This window comes from Serinus canaria, chromosome 2 (genome assembly GCF_022539315.1).
Source record: "Serinus canaria isolate serCan28SL12 chromosome 2, serCan2020, whole genome shotgun sequence".
In the NCBI taxonomy this organism is placed as follows: Eukaryota; Metazoa; Chordata; class Aves; order Passeriformes; family Fringillidae; genus Serinus; species Serinus canaria.
Window position 1 is genome coordinate 109774289 of NC_066315.1, and position 19233 is coordinate 109793521.

The following is a 19233-nucleotide window of genomic DNA, read 5'->3' on the forward strand; positions in this document are numbered from 1 at the left end:
TTTTTAGTTTGAAATATTCAGTGAGAGCAGGATGACTAAAGCAGAGCTGGAAAATACTGAGGATCACATGAGGGCTAAAAATACTCACGCTATGACAGGGAAAATAACCAGGGCAGAATGAACTGTTTGTGCATGAATGCATTATATATAATGTGCCATTGAAAAGCCAATTGCACAAGAGGAATACTGATTTTCTGTAGGGAAACAGTATATCCTGCTGTGACTGATGTGCTGTAAATTAATTTTGAGGGATAAAAATACTCAGCGAGTCCGGTCTTTATTTTAGCAGCTAGTGATACAATTAGAACTCCCAGGAGACTGGAGAACTCCTAATGCTTTTTTTTTTTTTTTTTGCTTTCCACCAAGATTTGCTACCTTTTTCCCCAGTGGCAGGCAGTAGGTGCTGGCAATGGCAATCTCTGCTCGCTGTGGTGCAGTCCTCCAGGACAACGTGGCAGAGCTAGAGATGGAAAGAGCAGCAGGGTCACAAACTGAGAGTGTTTTCATCCCTAGTTCATACAAGGCCAAGGAATTGTACTAACCGAGGGGAACAGCATGTGCAGTGACAGCGCCGGCCTGGGAGGTAAAGTGGCTCAGCTGTAATACAGACACATCTCCCTGCCAGCATGAGGAGAATTTAATTTTTAAATCCACTGAGCTTGAGAATTTAGACCAGGAGACAACGTGCTTGCAGTGCGCGAGCCAGGGCCTTTTTTCAAGAAAGATGATTGTGTTTGGAAAAGCAGTGGTGAAAATGGCTATTTAATTTTCAGTGTACCATGGGTGTGGTCTGAGTGTCTGTGTTGCACAAATGTTGCACATTCTTTCCTTTTCCAACATTCATTTCTTTGCAGATTTTCTTCAGATTTTCCTTTTGAGACTGCTTTCTCCTTAGAGCTAAGCAGACAGCGAGATTTTAGAAAGCACAGGTTTTTAAGAGCACTTGAAATTTTAAATTGTGTTGTTCTGTTGGAAGGAGAATGGAATGGAAGAAGAACCTTCAATGCATAGAATCTGTGGAATGGTTCTATCCATTGAAGATAAATGTTTGCATACTTAAAGACATTTCTAGAGCAAATAGAGGTTTCAGTTGAGAAGAAACGGAATTCAGTTGTTGATTATTTTAAATAATAAATAAATATTGGTTATTTTAAATCTAAAGTCTTCATTTTTGATGGGGGAAAGGCTTTGGTTAGTTCCCTTCTATCAAATTTTGTATTAAAGACAAACTGAGGCAGTCAGGCCACCAGTAAAACTTTTTCATTTAACAGGTGGCCTCCATAGGATTTTCTTACTTGGATAGCTCTCTTGAAATTGTGAAAGTTTCAAGTACTCATACACACTTCTCTTTGCCAGCTGTGTGGCAGAGAGGATGAATGCAGAGCTCACCAGGCTGTACTGGACCAGCAGCAGTGAAAGTTTGAGGGGCTGAGAGGACAGAAGGGTCCTACCAGCCAGGGGAAGGTAATGCCACAAAATAATTAGGACAGCTGCACTGCAGCATGTTGGAATTCGGAGTCAAGTCAGATTTTTGTCTGAGGTCATTTAATTCCCATTAATTATCATTTGTCATTGCTTATTTCATTAAGTGTCCCTAAATTGAGCATTTTCTTGTGTCCTGGTCTGGCTACAATAATAAGGGTGTGTGAATATTAATTAATGTGCTGGTCTCGCTCTCTAGGTTTAAGCGGGTTGAGAGTTTTTCTTCAGCTTGTGAAGAAATTACTGTGGCCTCTTGTTGGGTTTGGTTTTTCTCCTGTGGTATGAGTCAGGAATATTCATTTTATGAAGTCCTTTAATTTGACTAAAATAGTCTGTGAGTGATTCCCAAATTCCACTGAAGGAGTGGTTGTGTGGGCTCAGCCAAGTCTTGTGCTTGCTCAGGGCTTCCATTGCTCTCCACACTCTCCTTGTGCACGTCCACACTGTATTCATGCACGTGTTTCCTTGAAATTTTGCATAAATATTTAACAGCATACTAATTACTCATATAGCTTCAAGGAAGATTTCTCTCTAAACGTTAAGTAGGTCTCTTGTTACAAGACTGTGTCTGTGATGTAAAGAGAACTGGAATTTGCAGCACAGCTTTTTTGTACCCGAAGCTGCACGGTGCCAGCATCCACTGTTTTATGTTGCAGAATTTTGCATCTGTTTGTAGAACTTAGGTATTTAGCAAAAGAAGAATAGTGAAGCTGAAACTGCGTGGGATACATTTAATTATGGGGTTTTTTTACAAAAAAAGTAGTAATTGTTTCTGGAGTACCACAGATGGAAACCTCAAATGCATTTCAAAGCTGGCTCATCTTAATTCAGTAAAAGAACAGAATAATTTGTCTTTCAATTGTGAATTGACTTTTCTCATCCCTGCTAGTGTTATGTGGGCAGGTACAAAAAGTTCTCTAGGTGCTAATTGAAACAGCTGCAACACTGTTTACAAAAAATTCTAATTGGAACCCTGCACTGACCTAAAATCAGAGCATGCTGTCACAGAAGTTCTCACAGAACAGTGGAGGTGGGAAGACACCTCTGAGATCATCCTGTCAAACAGATCTGCTGAAAGCAGGGTCACCTTGAGCTGGTTGCCCAAGACCATATCCAGTCACATTTTGAGTATCTCCAAGGCTGGAAACTCCTCAACCTCTCTGGACAGTTTGTTCCAGTATTTCACCTCAGAGTGAAGTTTTTTTCTTATGTTTAAATGGAATTTCTTGGGTCTCATTTTGTGCCCATTGCCTCCCATCCTGTGGGGATCACAGAAAGGAGCCTGTTTCCTTCCTTCTTTGCACCTTCCCTTGAGGTGAGGTAGGATGCCCCCTGAAGCCTCTCTTCTCCAGGCTGAACAGACATAGCTTTCTGACTTGGCTGGTGAGTGGGGTGCTCCATTCCCTCAGTCTTTGTGGCCCATTGTTGGACTCTCTCCAGCTCATCCATGTCTGTCCTGTCCTGGGGAGCCCTGAACTGAACCGAGCATTCCTCATGTGCCTCTCCAGTGCTGACTAGAGGGGGAGAACCACCTCCCTCTGCCTGCTGATGGTGCTCTTCCCAAGGAGGCTGCTGGCCTTCCTTGCTGGAGGGTGCTCTGCTGGCTCATGCTCAGCTCAGTGTCCACCAGGACCCCCACATCCTTTTCTGCCACAGTGCTTTCCAGTCTTTTGGCTGCCAGCATGTTTTGGCACATGGGGATGTTCCTTTCCAGGGAAGGGCCCTGCATTTCTATTTGAACATCAGCAGTAAGCCTGAAGAGGAATTAATAACAGTTATGTTGCAGATTACAATACAAATCTCTCACTGATCAGGGAAAAAAAGATGATTATTGGATACTTTTAACCTAAAATACCTGTATAAAATTTTGTGCTTTCTCAGAATGTATGAATGGGTCATATATAAATATTTTCATGGAAGAAATTATGTTGGAAAGGATTTAAACTGCTTGGGTCATGTAGTCCCTCTGAGCAGTGCATTAGGAGTTATTCCATTATTGCACTAATTGACTGCAAATCCATTGCTCAACACCAAGTTATTAAGTCTATCAAGATCCTTTGTCTCTGTTTAGTTATCTGTCTGTTTGAAGTACTTTGCATTACCCTACCAACCAGCATCCTTTAATTATTTTATGAAATTAGGCTTCTGGTAGAATGGAAACTTACTTCTGGGCTGATTATAAAACTGATACCTTAGAATAAATGTGCAGTATAGCCTTTTTGTCATTCCAAGAAATTTTAAATTAGAAATCCCTAAATGTTCTCTGTTGAAATTAAGCTGTTGCTGATACCTCCTAGTAACTGGTTTTTATCTGTGTTACTAAAATTGAAATATTGTAGTCATTTAAGAGCTGATCCTGAGCAGTGGAGCAAAAGTTGATTTCTTTTGATTTGTCTGGACTTTATAAAAAAGAAAAGAATATGTTTTATAGAGCTTAGTGGCACTTTGCTGTAGAAATCCAAAGGGCTTTGTTGTTTTCAAAGGAGGGCAGAATACAATGCCACATGTCAGTGCTGCAGGCACTGGGGATGAGGCTTTCTCAGCATGCTCTGGGAGGGCACCTCAGCAGCAAATTAGAGAGAATACCTGGGGATCAAATGTTTGTGCCTGCTCTTTCCTTAGCTCTCTCTGGGCCAACTTTAAAGCATTTACTTTTCAGTTGATACCCTGAACCTGCATCTTGTGGTTGTAGAATACAATAAGAAGTAAATGTTGATGCATTGGTCATTAAATAACTTGAGACCCAACTAGAATGCTAAAGTGATTTTATTTCATGTGTGTGTCCTTATTGCATATTTTGACACTAGTTTACTCCATTCATCTGCTAATCCAAATGAAAATTATTTTCCTGGCTTTGAGAACATTTTAGCAATCCTGCTCTAAACCAGCTGATTTTTACTTAGTAATGTTATGGGCTGAACCTTGAAAGCATTGAAGGCAGAATGGTAAAGTTTAGGCAATTTCATAAAGAAAAATAGCAGCAAAAGATCTTGGCATTAATAATGTTTTTCAACAAATTCTTTATTCTTTGCTGATCTAAGTATGATGTGAAAAAGTCTCATTTCAGAATATACACAACACTGAATTTTCCCAGCTTTAGCAAGCCTGTGTACTATATCTGAAATCTGCTAGAGAAGAGTTTGTGTATGCAACAGGCATGGAAGCTATTGGAGTCACCAGTTTCTAAAAGAAACAAAACCAAAATAAAAAACACCCAACAAAAGGGAAAAAAAACCCACAACAAAACCACAAAAAAACCCCACCAGTATTGCTTCCCCCCCCTCCTTATCTGTCTTATATTAAAGAGCATAGAAAAGGAGGATGGCTGTCTTGCACAGCAATGTTTACACATGCTAACCAAATTATCAAGTTGTTTGTTTGTGTTCTGTTGGCTTTAGGTGACCCAGTTAATACAGAGTTATCCATTGGGGTGGGAGGAGATTCTTTCTTCAGAGGGAGGCCTGTGACTAAATCAGGAAAGCTTAAGCTTGGTTAAATAACCCATTGCTGCTCTCCTTCCCCATCACTTTCCAGCTCCTCCAATGCACCACTGCCACACTTCTAGGTCAGTGAGACTCTGAGCTCCACAGTCGGGGCATATGGACAGCCCCACAGGCTGCTCATCCTCTCCCTGCCTCCTTGCAGTTTCTTCCTAGTAATGGCTTTTTTAAAATACATTGGTTTCACAAAGAATTGCTTTATTATAACATTGTCTGACACTGGGAATGCATTGTGGAAATGACAACTTAGAACAATTTGTGGTTTGCCATAAATCAAGTAATCCTATGGGAGGAGCAGCTGGCGAGGTGTGGGGTAGAAGGTGGCTGCTGAGAAAGCCTGGGCAAAATCCCTCTGGAACTGGTGAGCAGCAAGCTCAGAGCTCAGCTGGGAGCTGGGTGCCTGCTGGATCAGGGCTGTCTCCTGCGTGGCTCAGGGTTCAGAACTGACAGCATTTGATGGTGGAGGATGGCATGGAGCCTTTCAGCACGTTTGGACAACTGTGTTTTGCTTGTTGTAGGAATCAGTGATGAACATGGGTGCTGCTGAGCAGGACCTCTGATTCACTTGCCTGCCTGCTTAATAAATGAAAGAGGCCAGAGAGAGGCTGGGTTTCTGTTTGTAACCAAACCAGTATCAGATGTCCCTTCAGTGCATCTCAAATTTATTCCTTGTTGGAGGGAATAAAGGACAGGCCAAGGCAGAGTGCAGTGCTTGTGGGAGCTGAGGCAGGGGGAGAGCTGTGAGCCAGCACTCGTGTTTGGGCTGACTGTATGGAACAGCCAGCATCAAGAGATGAAAGCTGGAGAGGCAGAGCAAGGCGTGAGGAGCTGCCTGGGAGGTTCCTGTGAAGGCACTGCAAACCCTTTCACACAGCTATTGCTCTGCTTGGGCATTTATGTGCCAAGTCATTGTGGAAAAAGAGTCATGCACTCATTACTGAGTATGCACTCATTACTTGTCATTTTTGCTGGTGAAGATGCTGCTCCATATTCTGGCAGCTTCGCAGCACAAGTAATCAAAAAGAAATAGGAAAATCTAAGGATATCAAAACACATCTTCTGGTCACTGTGGCCAACTGTGAGTTCACCAATGGGTTTAATTCTGCTCTGTCTGAGTTTCAATGCCCTTGTCTCGGGGTGGTTTACATTTGAAAATGAAAAAAGCACAGAGCCAGTTTAGCTGACTTTATTTCAGCTGTCTTTCTCCAGGGAAATTGAGGATAGCTGTGTATGTTAAGTAATGGGCTGGGGGAATGCTCTCTTAAAGGCATCTTTTTTTTGAGCTGAAAGCTGCTCAGATCTAAGGGAGATTTTTATTCCTGGTGTGATGTTGTTTATTTTGGTTTTAGAGTTGCCTCACTCTCAGTAGCAGACTCAGATTGGTAGGAAATGTGGTTTTTCCTTTCCCAAGGCACAACAGCAATGGAATTTCCTCTACTGTCACCTTGAAGCAAGAGAGAGGATGGATGGCTGTAAAATCAATTCTTGTGTTTCAGCACCAGGTTAATAGGAATGCATTTATTACAGAGATCAATCTTGTTTAATGTTTACTTACTGTGTTTTTCAGGTGCTGCTAAATCCAGTCCAGCTTCTAAACCAGGATCAACACCTTCTCGCCCATCTTCAGCAAAAAAAGCTACACCAAGCAGCTCAGCATCCAAATCAGATAAAGATTTGGAAACTCAAGTCATACAGCTCAGTGAACAGGTAAATTTGCTTTAGGCACAAAAGTAGATGCATTCATTGTCACAAGCAGGCATGAAATCTAATATTGTCTTCTGATGAATGATGCTCTCCAGAATTACAAAGGGACAAAAAGTGGAAATAGTTCAGCTGGAAAGAAATAAAAAAAGAAGAGATTTATTGTAAAAAATATTGTCTGTCAGAGATGACTGGTTTTTGCCAGTATTTTTAAATTATGATCTTAGGAGTGACAGGTAAGTCTTGCTGAAGCATGGTAATTTTATTAGATGTTGAAATATATCTTTTATTTCACCTGGATAGGAAAAATCCAAATAGTGTCTTTGCTCTTGTGTATTACTAAATTAAAATAAATCATTTAATGTGCCACTGTGGAGAAAAGAAGCTTGTTTTGTCATACCAAGGTGTTAAGAGATTTGCAGTTAAAGTGAGTCTAGAGCATTGTGCTTTGCTTTCTGGAAGGAAGGTGTTAAAGAAGATAACATGCCATTTTTATTTAAAAATGCAATCTACCTTTCTGAGAATACTTAGTTATATTACAAATAATGTTTTGTGATATAATTGAAAAAGTTCAGAATTTCTGTAATGTTAGGAATGTAAGGGCTTCATTTTTGTTTATGCTCTGGAGTTTTATACCATTCTCTTATTTCTGAGCTGTAAGAGTGCCTGCACTGGACAAGAGTAAATACCTGCATCTGGCTTAAGTCAGAATGGTGTAAATGCCACTACTATATATGAGGCCTGATCCTTGTATTTGTCCTTGGTGAGGGAAAATGGAAAGGAAAAAACTTGTATTTTAGTGTTCCTGGCAGCTGCATTCAGGAAGCAGTCATTATTCTGGATCAAGTATAATTTTCCACAGTTAAAGGCATTTCAGTTTCAGACTTTCATTGACCTGAACAACAATGATTTCAGTTTGCTGGGGCATTGCTTGCTTGTTTTTGATGAGTTGTTCACTGAAAAGTGGTGGATGGATAGCCACATCCCAGACATGGCATTCTGTGGGTTCAGGGCACAACGGGATCCTCCTGCTTTCCAGATGGGCTCTAGCTTGTTGCTGTAACAGAGAAGTTTTGGAATGTTTCACAGGGAATGGATCTATATATTTTTCATGGAATCCTTTTTTTTTTTTAATCAGTGTCGAGCGGAGTTCAAATGTCAGTTTAATGCAACTTAAATCGCAAGGTTTGTACTCAGAAGTCAGAATGTGTTTGCTTCAGGAGGAAGAGTTGGTTGGCATCTGAGCAACATAGAAACATTTGATCTTTACTGAAATAGACAGTCACTATCACATCCACTGCTAACATATTCTAGCACGTTCCATGTGTGAAAAACCTTAAGCTTTATATGCAAATATAAAGGAAAGAAAACTGATGATTTCCCCCATCACCAAAGAAATTTTGAGGATATGAAAAACTGATTCCTTACTAGCTAGTTTTTAAGAGATATCATCTAGCTAGAATGGTCTGGAAGGCTTTTTTTCTTAATGCTGACAGCATTTGTTATCTCATTTCCCACTAATGGATACTTGTAAACCCTGGCAATATTACACAAGCCAAAAAAGCTATGCTGCAAGCAGCTCTGAGCCAGGTTTTCCTGACCCCCAGTGTGAACATGCTGCAAGAGCCAAATTGCCTGGTTTTTACTACTCTGCAGCAGTTGTGGAGATGAGGGCAGCAGCCACCACTACTGTGTTTCTGTGTAGATTTTAAGTAAGAAGTGCTGAATTGTGTCTTGGATGTTGGGGTCCTATGTGGCTCTAATAGTTTTTTCATTCCTTTCATGGATAGCAGTTGAGGGAGATGGAAACATCTGAGCTTCCATGCAACTGGTAGAAAAGTTTAATTAGTGGGGATGTCTGTGCACTATGCTTTACCATAGTGTAGTTTAATGAGCTATTTGTAATAATTGTAAGCATCCCTAATATTTGCCAGTTAATGGCTCCCTACAATCTTAAAGTTTCTCTTAAAATCATCTTCAAACTGTGCCAGTAAATTAAACTCCAAAATTAAATTCCAGGGAGTGTCACTCTGCACTAGAACTTGATTACCCATGGCATTGAAATGGCTCTCTCCCAAATAGTGTCTGAGTGCATCTGAGGTGATAACACAAACCAGGGGCTATTGCATACAGACAGGGATTTTTACAGGTGGAGAATGGTCCCAGGAACTCTTAGCTGTGTGCTGATATACATGTAGTTTCTGAAAACAGCACCATTGTGGCTTTTTGCCTACAGCTGGCCCTAATCTGCAGCCTGGCTCTGCAGCCCTGTGAGTATTCATAGTACCGTAAGTTCCATCAGAGAAAAGTCCAGTCAGTAGGAACTGCTGCCTTGGCACCCATTAACTGGGTTGCAGAGGGGTGCTTTCAGTCCAGAAATAGGGCATGGGAGCTGATGGGAGCTGACGTGAGCTGTTCCTCAAGTGTCAGCCTTTTGGCATGCTTATGGAAGGAAAAAGTAGGATGCAGATGTGCAGAGTGTCTGAAGAAATATGGATTTGTGTGGCACAGACAGGTAGCTGGAACTGAAGGGAAGCATATCTAGTTTAGTTATAGCAATGTTTACGATATACACTAGTTAATTAAGTCTGTGCATATGTTCATAGTTTAATGATTTTGTTTCTTTAAACAGCATGAATGTGAGAGAATGAAAAGAGGAGAATGCCTTCATAGTAAACAGGTCAGAAGGGGAGATAGTCTCAGTTATTAGCTGCCAGTTTTTCAGCTGAAGTTCATTGTTTTCCCAAGCTCTAGCAGGCACAGAGCAAGAGATCTGGAAGCAGTTACATTCTTATTCTAGCTGGATTCAGGCATTGCTCTCAAGCAATATGCTGTGGCAGTTCCAGAAGGCACGTCCTAAGTATGAGGTCTTCATCTATAGACCAGACTATTGTAAACTCTTGTTTCATTTTGCTATTCCTACTTTTGTAAAAAAATAGTTAATTTTAAGGTGACTGGTCATTATATCCATAATGGGTTCAGAAAGACTCGAGTGTCACACTTAGACAGCTGGTCAGAAATGAATTAGTGCATAAATGAGGTGCCCTGAGATCCTGCTCTGGTAACAGGTCAGTTCTGCTGCTTGATGCCTTTGAGAGTGCAATCAAAGGTCAGAAAAAGGCATCCCCAGCCCAGCAGTCATGGAAAAACAAACTGAAAGGATTTTGTAGGCTATCAAAGCATTGTTTGAACTCTGCTGGTGTTGTTACTAGTGAAGGAAATAAATTAACTTGCAGTAGAATTGGCGACACAGAAGTTTCTATTAAATCATATCAGTTCACTGAAATGTAGTCTGATATGATTTAATTTATTCAACATGTTTTATCTAGAAAATCATTTGTATAATTACGGGCTTTAAAATGTGAATGTTAATTTGGCTGCAATTGGATGTGATTGTGGTCAGTGTGTTTACTGTAGACAGCTTTATCTGTGATTATTTCTGTTGGTTTATACGCTGCAGTCCTCTGAATTTCCAAGCCACTTAGATGTTATCCTGATTACATATACCCCATTAGACAGAAGTTTATATGTTATGCTCCCACAAACCCTTTCTTTTAAAAATATGTATGTATAAAAATATATTTGCAGCATCTGTCATGATTTATACAAAGCCTAATCATTAACAGCTACGTTGCCCATTAATTACTTGCAGTCCTAGTGGTGAAATTGAGGCTGACAGCATAGTTTGAAGACTCTTGTGAACAAGGTTGCAAGGAGAAAGGTACCTGGCATTTGAGAGAATTGTTGGTAGAAACAGCTCATCAGTCAGAGCAGGTAGCCCATGGTGCACCCAGTCATGGCAGCAGAGAGCTGAAACACAGGTTTGTAAAATGTGGTAAGTGAGGAGGCAGAACAGTAGAAATGGAAAACCAGCACAGCAATAGCATATTTGTAACTTGAGGACCTTTTTATTTCCCAACTAGACTATTTCCATCCTCTGCTAGTTCAATGTATTTTTAGGCAAAGAGATATTGTAGGTTTCCCAACAACTACGCATTTGTCCAGGCAAAATAACGCAAGTACTGAGCTGAAAGTTTTATTAGTTACCACTGCATGACATTTCTGGAAATCCTGTTAGGAGACATGGCTTAGGTAGCCCTGATTTCTGCACTTCTGCTTTGAGCTTCAGTTCAAAAGAGTGCTGAGAAAATTGACCTTTAAGGATCAAGGTTAAGATGTATCCAGGGGGAGTAGTGGGGCAAGGTTCAACTTAGCACTGCAGAGAGAAAACTTCATTTTAAGCTATAAAATCAAATATGTATTTAAGATCGTTTCACATACCAAATTTTAGACTGTGTTCTTTTGTCTGTAGTGCACCTCAACTGATGCATCTTGGTTTATATGCAGGTACATTCATTAAAACTTGCACTTGAAGGTGTGGAGAAGGAAAGGGATTTCTACTTTGGCAAATTAAGGGAGATTGAACTTCTCTGCCAAGAACATGGGGGAGAGAATAATGACCTTGTCAATCGGCTAATGGAAGTCCTTTATGCTTCAGATGAACACGTAAGTTGAAGCTTAATGGTTTTTATCTCAACAAAATAAGCTCAATTGAGTAAAAATTTATTGGTGTAGTATTGGGTCATATCCTGTATTTAGAACTGCAGCTAGGATTCCTGTGACTCCTCCCCAAAAAGGAGGTTTGCATTTGAAATTGCAAACAACAGACGTTTTAGCTTGGGGGGAGGATTCGGTAGGTTTGTTGCTTTTCACTGCTTCAGTGTAGGTTTTGTATTCTGGGTTTGCTGAGCTTTATCAAAAGGGAAGGGTCTTTCACAATTTTAAATTGATTTCATGTGGTTCTGAGCCTCAGTTTTGTTTTTTTTCGTGTTTCCCCTATGTGCATGAAGTCTTTTACTCATGTTTTTTTTAAATTCTGGCAGAGATGGTGTTCACTGTCTACAGCTGTGAACCTTCTCTGGCCCATGTGGCAGTGTTGGAATATGTGTGGTGCAGGTTGCCAAATACATAATTATATCTACAAAGATAATGCTCTTTAGCATTTTTTATCCTGTTGCTATAGGAAAAATTCTTCCTTGTGCAAACCAAATAATCCTCTATTAGCAAAATTTCAGAAGTGTATTGTCTGCAAGATTAAGCAAGAATCTCATTGCATCTTAGATTTAATGCTGTAGACACTGAACAAAGCAAGAAGCTGCAAAGGGTGCTGGTTAAATTCCTCAGAGACATTCAGGGATAATGATTCAGTGGAGATTTAGCTGAACTATTCCCATTCAAGTTAACCAAATCCCTGTATAGATTGTACTGACAATTGACCCTTTGGGCACCAGTGGAGGAAGGCTTTGGCTCCAGAAAGTACAAGCATCGACTTAATCCCTTGGCAGCACTGTGGTACCATAGGCTGTTCTTACATCTGCTCCCAGAAAGCTGTTGCAGCAGCAGTCAGCTGACTCAGTTTTATATCAAAACTAGTGCTGAAGGAACTACTAATTCAACATACTTTTACTAAAAGAGGCTAACGTAGGGCCTAAATGTTTGAAAGTTAGGTGCAAGAGAACCACCAGTTAGAAGCTAACAGGTGCCACTGCTCAGATGAGAAGTGACAAGGGAAAGAGGATTTGTTCAGCAGTGCAGAGTGAAGAGGAGAGGAGGAGCAAACTATTATTTTCACGGGAATAAACAATAAGACAAATTTGCCCCAGGCATGTGATAACAGGGTAAAAGTGTTACATATATGTAGCGGTCAGAGAAAATGTCTTCTGGATTCAAGAGCAGTGATTTATTTATAAAACAAAGCCAGAAAAATCCCTCTTCTCCCTATACCCCTACCACATCTATCTGTCTGTTAGCTTAAATAGCAGTGGTTCCACACCAAGGAATGTGTTTGTTGCTTTTCCTTCTGCAGTTTTCCTTATTGGCAGAGCACATTACAAAATGTTCTACTTCAGTCTATTTCCCAGTGTTTTATCTGCTTCCTCCCTCCAAGCCTCTCTCTGTTGAAATCATCATCCATGCCTGCATGTGAGCTACATACAACTGTGCTTTCATCTAAAATGTGGTTGCTGTTGGAGAATGGGTGTGTCACTGCAGCAGGAGAACACTGCTCCTCCAGAGAGGAATGCAGAGGCCATTCCTCACACAGTTTTTTTTTTCCTTTTGGTGGGAGGCTTGATCTCCTCAGCTTAACAGATGGACTGTGACTTGCTGAGGAAAGACCCAAATGCATTAGCACTAAGCCAAAGACTGTAGCTTAGTGCTGATTCAGATCCTGCCTGCTTTTTAGTTTTGGACTTCACTCTCTTATTGCCCTGCTTTGCCCTTCAGATCTGGGGGATTTTTTCTTCTCTCTGCCTCTGTAATAAATTTTTCCTAAGTTAAATTCTTTATCTTGCAGTATTTTGCAGGTTAATCCCTTGGTAACTGCAGTTAGGCTTTCTTAGTCAGGCCTTAGTGAGGCTGTTAGGTGAATTGTGTGCAGAATGATTCAAAATGCAAGTATAGAGTTCAGTCTCTCAAAGAATCATTCCCCTGGTGTTTGATTATTGTAGTATTGCATTGAAGAGATTTTGATCAGGTTCATGTCTTGAGGTGGGGAGTGGGGTAATTATTTATCTCAGAATTTCCGTTTATAGTGTAGTTTCAGTCATGTTAGCTCCTAAGCTTCTGTTTTGCTTAATTCAGTAACAGAAATTTTTAAGACTAAACAAGATCTTTTTCTTTCTTTCTTTCTTTCTTTCTTTCTTTCTTTCTTTCTTTCTTTCTTTCTTTCTTTCTTTCTTTCTTTCTTTCGGGGAGTTTGAGCAGCGCAAATATCAATCTAGTTGGTTCCTTCTCTTTAGCTTCTCTTTAGAACCTTTCTTCTCTTTTCCCTGTTAGGGTTCTGCTTAAACCTCATCATTATGTCTCTGCTTAAGTAAGAGGGATGTCATATCTTCTACATGTCATTTAACATTTGCCTGGTCAGTCTGTAGACCTTTGTAAATTTCTGTTATGAACTGGTCATTTGAAATCCTACTCCTTCATCAAAAACATCAAAGTTGCCAGAGAACAGTGAGGGGTGGAGAGATGTGGCCCCTACTTTTCAAGCTCTCAGTGTGTAAAGCACTTGGTCATGTAGAAATGCTTTTACTTTCCTGCACAGGCTCTTGTGGTTCAGTTCATGTAGAAGTTGGGAGAATTGCTCATCAGAGGTTGGGTATTCACTTGCTCTGCTCAGTTTCCGAGAGCAATTGCTCAAAATGCAGCTGGTTTGATAACTTTCTGCTCTAGCAGCTTCTAGATCTGCTCCTACTTTTGGAAAAGGCCCCCACCCTCCCCAACACCAGGTTTTCATAGTCTAACTCTTCAGTCTACAGGCACACCTGGATAGTTCGAAGCAGATAGATCTAAAGGTCAAAAGAGACCAACTCTCAACATGGGAGACAGACATGGTCATGTGGCTCAAGCCAGAAATAAATGCTCTAAATTGATCTTCCTCTACTTTCCTTATTAGGGGATGCTGTTCAATGAGATTCCACAGTCCCAATGTAATTGGACTCTTATGGTTCCCATTTCATGTATTTGTACAAGCTGTACATACTCAAAAACATGTCCCAGGTCTCAGAACAACTTCTGAGGTAGTTACATTATAGGATCCACTATTTCCATCCAAGATAAACCTGACAAAATAGGGGCCACCACTCCTCTTCAGAGCTGTGGAGTAGATCCCACTCCCTGTGCTTAGAGGCTTTTCCTATTGTACGGATGCAAGGAAAGCACGTACATGGCCCATAAAGTCTGCTCAAGTGGGCTTTCTACCAGTGCATCTCATCATCCATAGGGGCTGTGGAGCATGTGCAGTCCAGAGCAGGTCACCTCAGTACAGAAGGAGGGTCAGGACAGATGGGGTTAAGACAGCATCACTCACTGCAGCTGAAGAAGCTTCAGTTTTCTCACCCCGCAGGGCAGGGTCACGTTCTCCCAGCTGTCAGCTGCTCCCTGTGAACCTCCTGTTCTCTGCACATCCTGCACCCTTGCAGCCCATCACAGGAGCTGCAGCTTTTAGATACTGCTCACAAAACTGTTTTGACGTGATGTACCTGCTGTATGTAATAAGGGCATCATTTCCCCCAAGGGGCCAAAACATGCTTTAACTTCAGCTGCCCTGACTGATGTGTGACTTGTACCTGAAAATGGCACCTGAGTGATAGAAAGCTTGCTTTCAATTGAAATTGGGCTGTTTCAAATATTAGGAACCTTATTCTGCTTTTCCACTTTAGATAAATATTTTACTGCCAGGAGGGAATTAGTTTGTTTCATAAGCTGCTCTGACTATTGTGGGGAAACTAAAATGATGGCCTTTCTTTTCTTTTGATTTTTGCCTCAAATTTGAAAACTTAGCAGTAGCAATTTGTTAAAGTTTGTTGTTCAAGCTGCTTGCTTCTAACAAAAGTTAGGGAGCCAGGCAGGTTCTGCAGAGGGAGCCCACTGGGGATGCTGGGTTTTGAATGGCAGCTCAGTGTGCTGGAAAAGTGTTTTCCTTTGGAACTGCCTAGGGCAGAGCAGTACTAATGCAGGGCAGAGCATACACAAGAAGGATCTCTTCAGTGAACCATGCTGTGGAAAGATGGAAAGCACTTGAGAGGAAAGCTGTAAATGCAGCTGTGCTTAATGGCAGTCCAGAAGGGATGCTCGAAAAGTCAGCCAGACTTTTTGAGCTCAGATAACATTGAGGTCAACTCAGGATACTAGGCCTGTTGCCTGTAATTTGAAAGTTGTTCAGAACTGGTGTCACCTGCAGTGAGGATACAGCCTTTCCTTGTGTCAGGGATTCATCTTCCAGTGGGAATGTATATTCAGAGAGACAGCTTTGGATAATACTGAGCATAAAAACAATGGGAAGTGATTACTCAGTAATTAGTGCTTTTTACAGTAGCTCTATAAGCCAATGAATACGGGGCTCTTCGCCCCAGCCTCCCCCAGAAAATGTGTTTGCAAGTCTATGGGAGTTGGCATGGGAAAAGTAAAAATTTTGGGAAAGTAATATGCCTGACCTCAAAAAGGAGACTGTGTTGAATTTTTCAAGCAGGTGATAGTAAAAGTGTCTTGTCCATTTAGTGATTTAAACCTTGAGTAAAGATTGTGTGAAAACTACAGCAGACAGGTTCAGAAAATCTTGGACAAGCTGAAAGTGGGAGGACATCAGGATGCTATGGTACAGGATCTAACTGTTGGCATACCACTGTCTAACTGTTCAAAGTGTTCGTTCACTCACCGGAACAGATAACAGATAGCAATGTTGAAAGCTGACTTTTTTTCTAGGGAATTACCAGTACTGCATATGCCTCAATTAGAAGTAAAGAAAGTACATTTCAATATAATTTTATGAGATGCTGCTTTCCTCAGGTAACAGCTCATTTTGTACTTCCTTGCATGAAAATTAAGTTTTATGCTACAGTGAGCACCACGGGGCAAGATTACGTGCGGAATGCTTTCTGCTGAAGAGTGTTTTGGGGTCTTTTTCTCCCTACAGGAGAGCCACACAGATGAGCATGAAGGTGAAGAACAAGTCCATGAACAGCCCCAGCAGCAGGATGAGTACTGACTCACGCAGCATCTCTGACAATTTTCGTTTTGTGTGAGAACTTTCTTCTGGAGAATGGAACATGTGCGGCCTCAAACTTGAAATCAGTTCACTCCCAGTCTGCCATTAACATTTATGTACCATAGTGAGTGCCAGCCAACCACTGCATTCTGTACCAATACTTTGCCAAGATGCTTTTGCAGGCGTCTTCTTTCAGTGTATCTTCCCAAGAGGTTGTAGGGCCACATCACCTACTGTACATCACTGCAACGTCACCACTTGGCTGCTTGAGATTTGTTCTGCTCTTTAAAAATATATATATTTATTTTTTTTTCTTTTTTGTCTTAAGTATGATACACTTGTAACTTGTTCTAACATATTTATATTGGCATTTTGTGTGGCAAGGAGTTCTGTACCACTAGCTGTGTCTCTCACTTTGTGGTGCTTTTGCATTTTTCTAGTACATCTGCCTTGGGGCATCGATTTGGCCAAACAGTTGAAATAAAGGGATACAGTGGATGTCATACTCAAGCCATAACGATGAGATTGTGTTGTGGAGGAAAACGCTTGTGTTGCTCACATTTATTCCTTTCCTGCCTTCACAAATGGAAGGCAGAGCATCTGTTTCACTGGGACATTAAAACCCCTGCGTTAGGAAGCTTGTTAGAAAGCTGCATGGTATGTTTTTTGGCTGATTTCTGGAGGAACAGACATCCACTTAAGCTTTTTGAAAACCCTCCCAGTTTCCTAACTAGTCAATAGACATTTCCCAGCTTTTCTTCCTTTCTGAGGAATCCAGTCCCAGCCTCCAGCCACAGCTCTACCTCTGCAGAGCTCAGTGCTGAGGGAGGAGAGAAATCTTGACACAAATGTAGCTGCAGGACACAGTCTGTACCATCATCCTTGGCTTCCCACTTGTCAGAAAAGGAGAAAGTAGGCCAGCCATTTCCTTCCGCTTTCCTTCCCCCTTCCACTGCCCCAGCCATACAAGTCTAGAAGACAAAAATTTGGTCACTAGTGCAAAGTATGGGGGGAAGCAGCAACAGCACTGGCCTCAAACCCTACCCCAGACTCCCCTGTAAGTGGATGGTGGACACTTCACAAGTTTAAGGCTGCTTCTAAAGCATGGAGAAGCAGTGAGGAGTCCTCCTGGAGACAGGGCACACAGAAGGAGACCATCTGACTGAGGGCACAGAGCTGGTTCTGCTCTTGGCTGGCCTTCCTCCTTTAAGGCCAGTGTAGTGCAGAACCATGTGTGCACTGGAGATGTCTGCAGTGGGAGCATTCCCTTCCAGTGTGGTCCCATGTTCTAAATGATGCTATTTTATAAGGAGAGGTATATTGATGTATAAAAAGCATTCCTTGTTCTTCTCCTACCACTGCACATTGTAGTCTCTCTGGTTATTTAATGTCTGGTATTCCTGGTCTCTCACTTCATTTTCTGAGTTCTGGTTTGCTGTGCTGATTTAGCAGGTATGTGGAAGTCCCATCCCAATTGGCATTCACTGAAAAACTCCACAGCCTATTGGACATCTAAATCATTTTAGGTGTTCATAGGCTTCTAAAGCATTAGGTCCCCAGCTATACTTCCATAGAAAGGCTTCCAATGCATCAGCCCCCAGGCGCACACACACATGCACATGCAGTTTTCCATTCCTAATCAATCTTCTGCAGCTAAGTGGCTCTTAGTTAAATGAGAGAACCCTGCTGTTGTGTTGCACCACCAACAATATATAAAATGCTGTTGAGCACCAGAACAGGTATTTACAGTTCCTTGATCCTCCCCCTGCACAACAGAAGAGTTTCTGGACCCTGCAGGCTGAAGTGTTTCCAGCCCTGCGCCCAGTATTGACCTCGCATCCTACCCAGTGATGAAATCAAAGTACTGCAACCCGCAGGCCAGCGCTTTCCTCTCCCTTCTCAATTGGTTACAAATAAGGTCTTGTTTATAAAATCGTGTTTTTTCCAAAAGAATTATTTCCAAGATTCACCACAAATGGGGGAATTGTCATTTTTGTTGTATTTGTGTTTATTAGAACATATGTACTTATTACAATTGTCATTGTAATAAACAGTAGTTCTTCATAATACTGTTGAAGAGCAGTTACTAATTTTTTTTCAGACTCCAGAATGTCCTCTAACCTTTTTGGGATTCCTGAATGGGGCAAGAAGTTTGGGATCAGGCTATAAACTTAATTTCATTATCACGTCTCTGCTTACTGGAGTTCATCCTTCTGCCAGTACTTGGGCAGGTGCATGGAGAGCACTTCAAGGGAAAACATTTTTCTGAAGATGCAAATGGTTGGGGTTGCTGAGCTCCCCTGACAGTTCATAGCCAGGCTGTTGTGCCTCTCTTCTTTTCTCTCTTTTGAAGCACACATGAAAAAAAAATTAAAAAGCTGAACTTCGTTTCCTGAAAATTCCTTGCATCCTGTTTCTGATCTGAGGACCATAGCCCTATCACTGCTTGTATCAAGGGGGGAGTGACTGATGTAGGGAGCCAGAGCAGTGAAATTCTTTGGGGGCACCAGAAATGTGGCTGTGCTGAGGGGAGAGCAGTGTTCTGAAAGGGGAAAGAGTTGTCCTTCCCCCCCACCCCCTGTGAGTAACCCATTCTTCTGTTATGGTTTTAATATGCATTTGTAATTACCTTTACTAAATAGCACACCATAAAGCTTTGGTTATATATTAAATGTAAACTGAAAGGAATGTAAACATATGTATTGTTAATTATAAATAGATAAGTAATGGCATAATAGATACAAAAAAGTCTTATTCAGATGTATCAGTCATTTTACATTATCCACAAACTGTCGCATGATAGAGTAGATTTTTGTCTGAATATGTGAATAACTTGACTTGCGTTTATCTTTTTACATATTTAATAAAAAAATATATGTCAAAATCTGTCTAGCTTTAGAGACTATTCGGAACATTCTAAAATAATAATTTTCTGGATTAAATACATATTTTTGATTCATCCGGGGCTGCATATGGGAGCTGGAAGAAAAAGGCAGCTGCTTTAAA

The 19233-nt window shown here is 41.1% G+C and overlaps 1 protein-coding gene across 8 annotated transcripts in view; it reads left to right on the forward strand.

Annotated features, from left to right (window-relative positions):
- Positions 1-18294, forward strand: part of MAPRE2 (microtubule associated protein RP/EB family member 2) — an 87529-nt gene extending 69235 nt beyond the window's left edge. For 5 of the 8 annotated variants that reach the window (XM_050971131.1, XM_050971136.1, XM_050971135.1 and 2 more), the window contains 4 exons: positions 6550-6689; positions 11031-11189; positions 15945-16028; positions 16156-18294. In XM_050971131.1, coding sequence (XP_050827088.1) covers positions 6550-6689; positions 11031-11189; positions 15945-16028; positions 16156-16227 — 455 coding nt within the window. In that variant the 3' untranslated portion in view covers positions 16228-18294. The remainder of the gene's footprint in view (positions 1-6549; positions 6690-11030; positions 11190-15944; positions 16029-16155) is intronic. The other 3 variants (XM_050971134.1, XM_030237597.2, XM_050971137.1) reach the window with 1 other exon arrangement.
- The last annotated feature ends 939 nt before the right edge of the window (positions 18295-19233 follow it).